This window comes from Littorina saxatilis, linkage group LG13 (genome assembly GCF_037325665.1).
Source record: "Littorina saxatilis isolate snail1 linkage group LG13, US_GU_Lsax_2.0, whole genome shotgun sequence".
In the NCBI taxonomy this organism is placed as follows: domain Eukaryota; kingdom Metazoa; phylum Mollusca; class Gastropoda; order Littorinimorpha; family Littorinidae; genus Littorina; species Littorina saxatilis.
In genome coordinates this window covers 43,164,702-43,179,179 of record NC_090257.1, presented here as the reverse complement: position 1 = coordinate 43,179,179, position 14,478 = coordinate 43,164,702, and the positions used below count along the sequence as shown (strand labels likewise).

Below are 14,478 nucleotides of genomic sequence, written 5' to 3'. Positions count from 1 at the left end.
AGCGATTCAGACTAAACTACTGGGCCAATCTTTATGAAATTTGACATGAGAGTTCCTGGGTATGATATCCTCAGACGTTTTTTTCATTTTTTTGATAAATGTCTTTGATGACGTCATATCCGGCTTTTCGTGAAAGTTGAGGCGGCACTGTCACGCTCTCATTTTTCAACCAAATTGGTTGAAATTTTGGTCAAGTAATCTCCGACGAAGCCCGAACTTTGGTATAGCATTTCAGCTTGGTGGCTTAAAAATTAATTAATGACTTTGGTCATTAAAAATCTGAAAATTGTAAAAAAAAAAAATCTTTTATAAAACGATCCAAATTTACGTTTATCTTATTCTCCATCATTTGCTGATTCCAAAAACATATAAATATGTTATGTTCGGATTAAAAACAAGCTCTGAAAATTAAATATATAAATATTATTATCAAAATTAAATTTTCCAAATCAATTTAAAAACACTTTCATCTTATTCCTTGTCGGTTCCTGATTCCAAAAACATATAGATATGATATGTTTGGATTAAAAACACGCTCAGAAAGTTAAAACGAAGAGAGGTACAGAAAAGCGTGCTATCCTTCCCAGCGCAACTACTACCCCGCTCTTCTTGTCAATTTCACTGCCTATGCCGTGAGCGGTGGACCGACGATGCTACGAGTATACGGTCTTGCTGCGTTGCATTGCGTTCAGTTTCATTCTGTGAGTTCGACAGCTACTTGACTAAATGTTGTTATTTCGCCTTACGCGACTTGTTAATGAACTTCCGATGTTTTTACTTGATTAAACAGAGAAACAGAGGCGACTTGTTTATGATAGCACGACCGGCAACTAACATTACATTCGCCACCATCACCACCCTCAACAGTACCCCACTAACAATAACCAGTACAGTCCAACCAGCCTTATATAAAGGTCAACTCACTGTCGGCGCCAATCTGTACAGGCGTGGCCATACTACGTGCAGACCCAGAACTCTTAACGCTGGAGGCGGGACTGCTGCGTACAGACGACATGCTGCTGCGTGCGCTACCCGGCATTCCCGACGGTACCACCTGGGGGAGGTTGGCCTGCACAGATAGAAAGAAGGTTACAGACGGCATTCCTGACGGTACCACTTGGGAGAGGTTGGCCTGCACAGATGGAAACAAGGTTACAGACGGCATTCCTGACGGTACCACTTGGGAGAGGTTGGCCTGCACAGATGGGAACAAGGTTACAGACGCCGTTCCTTACGGTATCACTTGGGGGAGGTTGGCCTGCACAGATGGGAACAAGGTTACAGACGGCATTCCTGACGATATCACTTGGGGAAGGTTGGCCTGCACAGATGGACACAAGGTTACAGACGGCATTCCTGACAATATCACTTGGGAGAGGTTGGCCTGCACAGATGGAAACAAGGTTACAGACGGCATTCCTGACGGTACCACTTGGGAGAGGTTGGCCTGCACAGATGGAAACAAGGTTACAGACGGCATTCCTGACGGTACCACTTGGGAGAGGTTGGCCTGCACAGATGGAAACAAGGTTACAGACGGCATTCCTGACGGTATCACTTGGGGAAGGTTGGCCTGCACAGATGGAAACAAGGTTACAGACGCCGTTCCTTACGGTATCACTTGGGGGAGGTTGGCCTGCACAGATGGGAACAAGGTTACAGGCGGCATTCCTGACGGTATCACTTGGGGGAGGTTGGCCTGCACAGATGGGAACAAGGTTACAGACGGCATTCCTGACGATATCACTTGGGGGAGGTTGGCCTGCACAGATGGGAACAAGGTTACAGACGGCATTCCTGACGGTATCACTTGGGAGAGGTTGGCCTGCACAGATGGAAACAAGGTTACAGACGGCATTCCTGACGGTACCACTTGGGAGAGGTTGGCCTGCACAGATGGAAACAAGGTTACAGACGGCATTCCTGACGGTACCACTTGGGAGAGGTTGGCCTGCACAGATGGAAACAAGGTTACAGACGGCATTCCTGACGGTATCACTTGGGGAAGGTTGGCCTGCACAGATGGAAACAAGGTTACAGACGCCGTTCCTTACGGTATCACTTGGGGGAGGTTGGCCTGCACAGATGGGAACAAGGTTACAGACGGCATTCCTGACGGTATCACTTGGGGGAGGTTGGCCTGCACAGATGGAAACAAGGTTACAGACGGCATTCCTGACGATATCACTTGGGGAAGGTTGGCCTGCACAGATGGACACAAGGTTACAGAGGGGATTCCTGACTGTGCATGCCGATGTGGCATGCAGTCACCTACTTTTGTTGTAATTACCTTTGCTCAAGTCATTGCACGATGTAAAAAGAAGTAAACCGTGTTTTTATTGTGTCACCTTGTTGTGACCCGTTTTTGTGGAGCGTTAATATTTTTACGTGAGATTCACGTGCTCCTTGTTCAGTTGTTGTGACCTGGTTTTGGTCGGAGCGTCACAAACTGCGTCGTTTAGTTTTAGAACACCGTGAGATTCACGTGCTCTTTTCTGTGTCTTGATTTTGGGGTGAGCCCTGCGAATCTGCGTTGCAAGTTTTAGAATACGTGTGACTCACGTGTTTTTAGCTTTGTGATGTCAGCTAGTTCCTTGGTCTTCTTTCTGTTAAATATACCGTTTTAAGTTTTGAGCATGCACGGAGTGCGTGATCGGTTACTGATTGGTTGTAAAATAGTAGTTTCACCCGATTCTGTTTTAGGAATGTTGTTGGTTGGTCAATCCGGTGACCTTTGACTTTTGAATAAATATTCCATGTTAGGTTTTTGTTTCCATAAATACCACTGCTTGACTCCTGTCTCGTCAGTCGATCTGAGGGTTTTAGGAAGTGTTTGGTTTTGATATGTAAACGTATGAAGGTTAGCAAGTGAACCAACGGAGTGTTTCTTGTTATGTTTTAACGTCAACGTAATGTTCTTGGAGACAGTTGTTTCTCAAGTGTGAATCGTTTTGTGCCCTTCGTTTGAGAGGCAACACGTTTTTGGTACTGCTGGTCAACCCACACAGCGCATAAGGTAATTTTGTTGTTACTTGTTTGTGTTGTGTTTTGGTCGCCATTTTGTAATGACTTTGTGAGTTGTTTATGTATAACGTGAGTTGAAAGTCTGACTTGTTGTAGTGTTTCTTTATTGTGTGTTCAACTGTTCTAGTGTTGTGAACGTACAGCAATGTTTTGTAGTTGCTAGAAAGTCGCTAATGTTTATAATGATAACTTGTGTTTTCTGTGGTTAACGAAGTTCGAAGTGAAACGTTTTCTCCGACTTTTTCAGCCTTACGTTAAAAGAATTTAGGTAAAAGAAGCTTGCGGTCTGTGGTGATCGTTTGTAAACGGGCTTATTTCTTGTAACGTTATTGAAGGAAAGTGGATGAGTAAATATTTTATTTGTGACTTTGATTAACGCAGGAACATTGTCGTTAGGAGACTTGTTGGTATGACACTGACAGTTTGCTTTGTATTCCTGGCCTGATGAGTCAACGTTTTGTATTTTTCTGAAAGTAGCCATTTCGGTTTTAAACGTATGTATGCTAAGTTTCTTGAGTATTCTTAGTGCTTATGGTATTGTTGAACGTACGGAACGTAACTCTTTATTGTTGTTGAAGGACCGTCTAACCAACGAGTGTTTGGTATTTGTAACTTTCTGTCTGTTTGTCTTCGCCTGTCTTGTGATTGTTTATTTTTCTTGTTTTTACTTCTTGTGTCTTGTTAATGCATTTGATACTTTTGCCATGTCTAATAATTTGTTTTCTTTTCTCTTTTTTCTTTCTGTTCATAAGTTTTTTACCGCAATACGTAGTACTGTAAATATATATATGCATTACTGATATCTAATATCAGATGTAAAATTAATAAACCAGTACTTTTGCGCGTTATCGCTTGTAACCTGTGTTTGTCATTTCGTATGAACAATATGTAGTACCAGCCTCGCTCACGAAGGCGCGCACACTGACGGTACCACCTGGGAGAGGCTGGCCTGCCCAGATGGACACAAGGTTACAGAGGGGATTCCTGACGGTACCACCTGGGAGAGGCTGGCCTGCCCAGATGGACACAAGGTTACAGAGGGGAGTGTGAAAACCAAACTTTTGTTGTCGTTAGTTGCGTTCATGTCCGTTCATATGAAGCAGGAAGTTGACATCATCTGTGATCAATTATTCATTATTGTGACCAGTTAGGTTTTTAGGTACACAAACTTAAATTATCACTGAAGTGCAGGACGGAATTTGCCTTCTTCTGTTTGCTTTCATCAGATTACATCGTTCAAACAAACATACAACTAATAACAACAAAAGGTTCTTCACTCCGGTGAAGGGATTACAGGAGCTCCCTGCCCCATTAACGATGGCGACTTCCGGTTGCGCACAACAGAAAACAATACATTCTACATAATTAAGACCAGTTCGTTCTTAGTAAGGGTCCAAACTTTCATTTTCTTCTTCTAATCAAGTCTCTCCGTCCATAAAACCAAGCCAAATTGTGCTAAGATCTCTAGCTGAAAATATTCTTCTATAATATGACAAGTGGGTTATGTCCCTTAAAAGATCGAGGCCAAAGCCTTCTACATGGATTTGGTGTCCAGCATGGTCTTATTTCTATCTAGCCTGCTGGTAGTAACGTTATCTAGTGAAAGACTCGCTAGAAGAAAGAAAAATTTGTTTGCACCTGTGAGAAGTACATGTTGACAGTCTCCATGATCTCAGCAAAAGCAGACAAGAAAAGAAAAGAGCTGCATACCTGTGAGAAGTACATGTTGACAGCCTCGGTGATCTCTGGGTGCTGGTTGACGGCCTCGCCGATCTGTTTCATCACCGTCTTGTTGAACTCGCGCAGCTCACGGATCTCAAAGTCACGCTGCACACAGCATCCAAAGTATGTCACTCTGTGTACACAAATACACTGATACTCCATGTTATAGACACAGTCAAAAAGTTACCTGTCTAAATATCACGCTGTACACAGCAACCACAGAGTGTCATGCAGTGGCTACTCTTTTTTTTTTAAGTCTATGGTAATTGAAAAAAGTGTGTACCTGGGAATATCTTCAAGACTGCAAAAACAAATAGATCTTCAAAAAAGACAGGAGTCTTCAAGAAGATTGGAGTCCTGAATGTACAGATGTAATGAAAATACACAAATGGCTCTACCCTCAGCAGATCAGCACTGACACACACACAAACACAGACACACGGGTACACACCCCACCCCCTCCCCCTACACACATACACACGCACACCCACAACCACACATGCCTACACACCCCACCCTCTCCCCCCCACACACACACACACCCACCTACACACACACACAAGAACACACACACACACACACACACAGTGACACATGTATATCATCAAACACACACACACACACACACACACAGTGACACATATATATAATCAAACACACACACACACACACACACACACACACACACACACACAGTGACACATATATATAATCAAACACACACACACACACACACACACACACACACACACACACACACACACACACACAGAGCAAATTCCTCACCTCTTCTGGTGTTTTGTCCTTTGTCTTCTTGGCAGTGCGCAGTTCACGTGAATACCTGGCAGTCTGGGACAGAGATCACGGCAAAACTTCAATATTCACATGTAGAAAGGGAAAGACAAGTAATCACCTGACATATAAGATGTAATTCAAACACACAAAATTATCCAAGTTAAGATCTACAGACAAAAGACACAAAGTTGATAACAAAATCTCTTGAAGTGAAGCAGAGCTATCATGTTACAACCTCAAACCTTGAAGTGAAGCAGAGCTATCATGTCACAACCTCAAACCTTGAAGTGAAGCAGAGCTATCATGTTACAACCTCAAACCTTGAAGTGAAGCAGAGCTATCATGTCACAACCTCAAACCTTGAAGTGAAGCAGAGCTATCATGTTACAACCTCAAACCTTGTAGTGAAGCAGAGCTATCATGTTACAACCTCAAACCTTGTAGTGAAGCAGAGCTATCATGTCACAACCTCAAACCTTGAAGTGAAGCAGAGCTATCATGTCACAACCTCAAACCTTGTAGTGAAGCAGAGCTATCATGTTACAACCTCAAACCTTGTAGTGAAGCAGAGCTATCATGTTACAACCTCAAACCTTGAAGTGAAGCAGAGCTATCATGTTACAACCTCAAACCTTGTAGTGAAGCAGAGCTATCATGTTACAACCTCAAACCTTGAAGTGAAGCAGAGCTATCATGTCACAACCTCAAACCTTGTAGTGAAGCAGAGCTATCATGTTACAACCTCAAACCTTGTAGTGAAGCAGAGCTATCATGTCACAACCTCAAACCTTGAAGTGAAGCAGAGCTATCATGTTACAACCTCAAACCTTGAAGTGAAGCAGAGCTATCATGTTACAACCTCAAACCTTGAAGTGAAGCAGAGCTATCATGTCACAACCTCAAACCTTGAAGTGAAGCAGAGCTATCATGTTACAACCTCAAACCTTGAAGTGAAGCAGAGCTATCATGTCACAACCTCAAACCTTGAAGTGAAGCAGAGCTATCATGTTACAACCTCAAACCTTGAAGTGAAGCAGAGCTATCATGTTACAACCTCAAACCTTGTAGTGAAGCAGAGCTATCATGTCACAACCTCAAACCTTGAAGTGAAGCAGAGCTATCATGTTACAACCTCAAACCTTGAAGTGAAGCAGAGCTATCATGTTACAACCTCAAACCTTGAAGTGAAGCAGAGCTATCATGTTACAACCTCAAACCTTGAAGTGAAGCAGAGCTATCATGTTACAACCTCAAACCTTGAAGTGAAGCAGAGCTATCATGTTACAACCTCAAACCTTGTAGTGAAGCAGAGCTATCATGTTACAACCTCAAACCTTGTAGTGAAGCAGAGCTATCATGTTACAACCTCAAACCTTGTAGTGAAGCAGAGCTATCATGTCACAACCTCAAACCTTGAAGTGAAGCAGAGCTATCATGTTACAACCTCAAACCTTGAAGTGAAGCAGAGCTATCATGTTACAACCTCAAACCTTGAAGTGAAGCAGAGCTATCATGTTACAACCTCAAACCTTGTAGTGAAGCAGAGCTATCATGTTACAACCTCAAACCTTGAAGTGAAGCAGAGCTATCATGTTACAACCTCAAACCTTGTAGTGAAGCAGAGCTATCATGTTACAACCTCAAACCTTGTAGTGAAGCAGAGCTATCATGTTACAACCTCAAACCTTGAAGTGAAGCAGAGCTATCATGTTACAACCTCAAACCTTGTAGTGGTAGCTACAGGGCTTTTCCCTGTGTGCCTTTTCAAGCTTAATTGTTGATTAACCTTCACCGGTCGTCGTGGGTCCGTGTGGACCCAGAAGGGTGTTTAATTGCAAATATCTCTTAAACCAGTTGGAATTTTTAAATGAGCTTTTAAGAATCCCTCAGACACCTAACAAGCTCTTATGTCCTAAAAGATCATTAAATTTCAGCGAGAAGTAATTAAAAAAAACAAAGGTCAAATTTAGACTACACACAGAACACATCGTGGGGCCGTGCGGACCCATGTTTCTCAAACTGAAGGAACTTACATAAAAACTAGGGAGAGAAGTCACAAACCTTCAGGTATTGGCTCTAAACTTCATTTTCTACGATCTGTTTAATTTTGGGGTTAATGAGCAAGTCGCGTGGAGCGAAATTAATACATAACAATGTGGGTCCACACGGCCCCACAACCTCTACAGAAGGGTATTCATGTTTTTCTTTTTTTGAGAAGCTTTAGTCCGCACAGTTATTAAATTAATAATTTAATTTAATTACTTCTCGCGAAAATGTAACCACGGCGTCTACAGAAGGGGATGCACGTTTTGGCTTCTTTGGAAAGCATGGGTCCGCACGGCCCCACGATGTCTTCTGTGTGTCGTCGATAACCCGGTCGGGTGAAGGTTAAATAAAAAAATTAAAAATGAAGGATATGCAAATCTTTCAAACAAAAAGAGGACACAACGGTAACCAGGTTAGGTCTTTCTTTATCATTATTTCGGCAGCAACAAACTGCCTTTTCAGGATGGTATGATGAAAGTACGGAATGATGGCACGTGATATTTGTTAATCTTTCCTCGGTGCACAGAAGGAAGGGTGTACAAGATGAACATACGACTACGGGGCGGGGATATAGCTCAGTTGGTAGCGCGCTGGATTTGTATTCAGTTGGCCGCTGTCAGCGCGAGTTCGATCCCAGGTTCGGCGGAAATTTATTTCACAGAGTCAACTTTGTGTGCAGACTCTCTTCGGTGTCCGAACCACCCCCCGTGTATACTACATTGGGTGTGCACGTTAAAGATCCCACGATTGACAAAAGGGTCTTTCCTGGCAAAATTGCTTAGGCACAGTTAATAATTGTCTACCATACCCGTGTGACTTGGAATAAGGCCGTGAAAGGTAAATATGCGCCGACATTGCTGCAATCTACTGGCCGTATAAAATTTCATCTCACACGGCATCACTGCAGAGCGCCTAGAACTGTACCCACGGAATATGCGCGATATAAGCCTCATTGATTGATTGATTGATGATGAGCAGTTTCGGAGACTTAAGCTACCAGATGCGATCAATGCCAGCGTGCTGAATAAGCAAGAGAAATGATAAAGAGAGGTATAAGGAATATGAAAACAAGGAGCAAGAGTTATCTCCCATGTTGCAAGTAACTTTCATCTTACTCTCTGTTGCCATCTCTATTTTTAGATGCAACAAACTCTGTGTGAAGCTCAAACTATTCTGGACAACTCTCGCTGACTTCTGCCTTGAGTCCAGATTGAGTGATTACCTCCCTTGCTCCAAGTGCTTTATTGAGAGAGGAAAGGGAAGGATAAGACAAGGATAAGATTCATATAGTCCTGTGAGGTTACCCTCATGAAAATTCGGGCAGCTTTCTCCCTGGGGAAAGCGAGCTGCCATACAGTATACGCCGCTACCCTTTTTTTGTCTTTTGCCTGCATGCGTGTATTGATGTTTCCTAGCCCTGAGACTTTCGCTGATTATTTATTGTGCGCATGCGTGCACATGGGGGTGTTCGGCCACCGAGGAGAGTCTGCACAAAGTTGACTCTGGGAAATAAATCCCTCGCCGAACGTGGGGATCGAACCCACGCCGATAGCGACAACTGGTTTTGAAACCAGCGCCGCAACAGACTGAGTTATTTCCCCGCCCTGAAGTGTCAGTGAAAGCAAGCTCACCTGTTTGGCGACACGTTCTAACTTGACTCTTTGGTCCTCTAGCTCTTTCTGCAGCTGAAGCACTTTGTTCTGCACACACAACACACACACAACATTGGACACAGCACTTTGTGACTGATCACACAACACACACACAACACTGGACACTGCACTTTGTGACTGATCACACAACACACACACAACATTGGACACTGCACTTTGTGACTGATCACACAATACACACACAACATTGGACACTGCACTTTGTGACTGATCACACAACACACACACAACACTGGACACAGCACTTTGTGACTGACCACACAACAAACACACAACACTGGACACAGCACTTTGTGACTGACCACACAACAAACACACAACATTGGACACTGCACTTTGTGACTGATCACACAACAAACACACAACACTGGACACAGCACTTTGTGACTGACCACACAACACACACACAACACTGGACACAGCACTTTGTGACTGACCACACAACAAACACACAACACAGGACACTGCACTTTGTGACTGATCACACAACACACACACAACACTGGACACTGCACTTTGTGACTGATCACACAACACACACACAACACTGGACACTGCACTTTGTGACTGATCACACAACACACACACAACATTGGACACTGCACTTTGTGACTGATCACACAACACACACACAACATTGGACACTGCACTTTGTGACTGCACACACAACACACACACAACACTGGACACTGCACTTTGTGACTGATCACACAACACACACACAACACTGGACACTGCACTTTGTGACTGATCACACAACACACACACAACACTGGACACTGCACTTTGTGACTGATCACACAACACACACAACACTGGACACTGCACTTTGTGACTGATCACACAACACACACAACACTGGACACTGCACTTTGTGACTGATCACACAACACACACACAACACTGGACACTGCACTTTGTGACTGATCACACAACACACACACAACATTGGACACTGCACTTTGTGACTGATCACACAACACACACACAACATTGGACACTGCACTTTGTGACTGATCACACAACACACACAACACTGGACACTGCACTTTGTGACTGATCACACAACACACACAACATTGGACACAGCACTTTGTGACTGATCACACAACACACACACAACATTGGACACTGCACTTCGTGACTGATCACACAACACACACAACACTGGACACTGCACTTTGTGACTGATCACACAACACACACAACATTGGACACAGCACTTTGTGACTGATCACACAACACACACACAACATTGGACACTGCACTTTGTGACTGATCACACAACACACACACAACATTGGACACAGCACTTTGTGACTGATCACACAACACACACACAACATTGGACACTGCACTTTGTGACTGATCACACAATACACACACAACATTGGACACTGCACTTTGTGACTGATCACACAACACACACACAACATTGGACACTGCACTTTGTGACTGATCACACAATACACACACAACACTGGACACTGCACTTTGTGACTGATCACACAACACACACACAACATTGGACACTGCACTTTGTGACTGATCACACAACACACACAGAACATTGGACACTGCACTTTGTGACTGATCACACAACACACACACTGGACACTGCACTTTGTGACTGATCACACAATACACACAACACAGGACACTGCACTTTGTGACTGATCACACAACACACACACAACATTGGACACTGCACTTTGTGACTGATCACACAACACACACAGAACATTGGACACTGCACTTTGTGACTGATCACACAACACACACACAACATTGGACACTGCACTTTGTGACTGATCACACAACACACACACAACACTGGACACTGCACTTTGTGACTGATCACACAACACACACACAACACTGCACTTTGTGACTGATCACACAACACACACACAACACTGCACTTTGTGACTGATCACACAACACACACACAACACTGGACACTGCACTTTGTGACTGATCACACAACACACACACAACACTGGACACTGCACTTTGTGACTGATCACACAACACACACACAACATTGGACACTGCACTTTGTGACTGATCACACAACACACACACAACACTGGACACTGCACTTTGTGACTGATCACACAACACACACAACACTGGACACTGCACTTTGTGACTGATCACACAACACACATATAACACTGGACACTGCACTTTGTGACTGATCACACAACACACACACAACACTGGACACTGCACTTTGTGACTGATCACACAACACACACACAACACTGGACACTGCACTTTGTGACTGATCACACAACACACACACAACACTGGACACTGCACTTTGTGACTGATCACACAACACACACAACATTGGACACGGCACTTTGTGACTGATCACACAACACACACACAACACTGGACACTGCACTTTGTGACTGATCACACAACACACACACAACATTGGACACTGCACTTTGTGACTGATCACACAACACACACACACAACATTGGACACTGCACTTTGTGACTGATCACACAACACACACACAACACTGGACACAGCACTTTGTGACTGATCACACAACACACACACAACACTGGACACTGCACTTTGTGACTGATCACACAACACTGGACACTGCACTTTGTGACTGATCACACACACAACACTGGACACTGCACTTTGTGACTGCACACACAACACACACACAACACTGGACACTGCACTTTGTGACTGCACACACAACACTGGACACTGCACTTTGTAATTGATCACACAACACACACACAACACTGGACACTGCACTTTGTGACTGATCACACAACACACACAACACTGGACACTGCACTTTGTGACTGATCACACAACACACACAACACTGGACACTGCACTTTGTGACTGATCACACAACACACACAACACTGGACACTGCACTTTGTGACTGATCACACAATACACACAACATTGGACACTGCACTTTGTGACTGATCACACAACACACACAACACTGGACACTGCACTTTGTGACTGATCACACAACACACACAACACTGGACACTGCACTTTGTGACTGATCACACAACACACACAACACTGGACACTGCACTTTGTGACTGATCACACAACACACACAACACTGGACACAGCACTTTGTGACTGACCACACAACAAACACACAACACTGGACACAGCACTTTGTGACTGACCACACAACAAACACACAACATTGGACACTGCACTTTGTGACTGATCACACAACACACACACAACACTGGACACTGCACTTTGTGACTGATCACACAACACACACACAACACTGGACACGGCACTTTGTGACTGATCACACAACACACACACAACATTGGACACTGCACTTTGTGACTGATCACACAACACACACAGAACATTGGACACTGCACTTTGTGACTGATCACACAACACACACACAACATTGGACACTGCACTTTGTGACTGATCACACAACACACACACAACATTGGACACTGCACTTTGTGACTGATCACACAACACACACACAACACTGGACACTGCACTTTGTGACTGATCACACAACACACACACAACACTGCACTTTGTGACTGATCACACAACACACACAACACTGCACTTTGTGACTGATCACACAACACACACACAACACTGGACACTGCACTTTGTGACTGATCACACAACACACACACAACACTGCACTTTGTGACTGATCACACAACACACACACAACACTGGACACAGCACTTTGTGACTGACCACACAACAAACACACAACACTGGACACAGCACTTTGTGACTGACCACACAACAAACACACAACATTGGACACTGCACTTTGTGACTGATCACACAACAAACACACAACACTGGACACAGCACTTTGTGACTGACCACACAACACACACACAACACTGGACACAGCACTTTGTGACTGACCACACAACAAACACACAACACTGGACACTGCACTTTGTGACTGATCACACAACACACACACAACACTGGACACAGCACTTTGTGACTGATCACACAACACACACACAACACTGGACACTGCACTTTGTGACTGATCACACAACACACACACAACATTGGACACAGCACTTTGTGACTGATCACACAACACACACACAACACTGGACACTGCACTTTGTGACTGATCACACAACACACACACAACACTGGACACTGCACTTTGTGACTGATCACACAACACACACACAACACTGGACACTGCACTTTGTGACTGATCACACAACACACACAACACTGGACACTGCACTTTGTGACTGATCACACAACACACACAACACTGGACACTGCACTTTGTGACTGATCACACAACACACACACAACACTGGACACTGCACTTTGTGACTGATCACACAACACACACACAACATTGGACACTGCACTTTGTGACTGATCACACAACACACACACAACATTGGACACTGCACTTTGTGACTGATCACACAACACACACAACACTGGACACTGCACTTTGTGACTGATCACACAACACACACAACATTGGACACAGCACTTTGTGACTGATCACACAACACACACACAACATTGGACACTGCACTTTGTGACTGATCACACAACACACACAACACTGGACACTGCACTTTGTGACTGATCACACAACACACACAACATTGGACACAGCACTTTTTGACTGATCACACAACACACACACAACATTGGACACTGCAATTTGTGACTGATCACACAACACACACACAACATTGGACACAGCACTTTGTGACTGATCACACAACACACACACAACATTGGACACTGCACTTTGTGACTGATCACACAACACACACACAACATTGGACACAGCACTTTGTGACTGATCACACAACACACACACAACATTGGACACTGCACTTTGTGACTGATCACACAATACACACACAACATTGGACACTGCACTTTGTGACTGATCACACAACACACACACAACATTGGACACTGCACTTTGTGACTGATCACACAATACACACACAACACTGGACACTGCACTTTGTGACTGATCACACAACACACACACAACATTGGACACTGCACTTTGTGACTGATCACACAACACACATATAACATTGGACACAGCACTTTGTGACTGATCACACAACACACACACATTGGACACTGCACTTTGTGACTGATCACACAATACACACACAACACTGGACACTGCACTTTGTG

The 14,478-nt window shown here is 44.0% G+C and overlaps 1 protein-coding gene across 1 annotated transcript in view; it reads right to left on the bottom strand.

The window, feature by feature from the left end:
* Nucleotides 1–14,478, bottom strand: part of LOC138945804 (coiled-coil domain-containing protein 39-like) — a 75,811-nt gene that overhangs the window by 1,442 nt on the left and 59,891 nt on the right. The window contains exons 19-22 of the mRNA XM_070317314.1: nt 9,219–9,287; nt 5,533–5,595; nt 4,735–4,851; nt 925–1,069 (exon numbers count right to left, since the gene is read on the bottom strand). Of these exons, the coding sequence (XP_070173415.1) occupies nt 925–1,069; nt 4,735–4,851; nt 5,533–5,595; nt 9,219–9,287 (394 nt within the window). The remainder of the gene's footprint in view (nt 1–924; nt 1,070–4,734; nt 4,852–5,532; nt 5,596–9,218; nt 9,288–14,478) is intronic.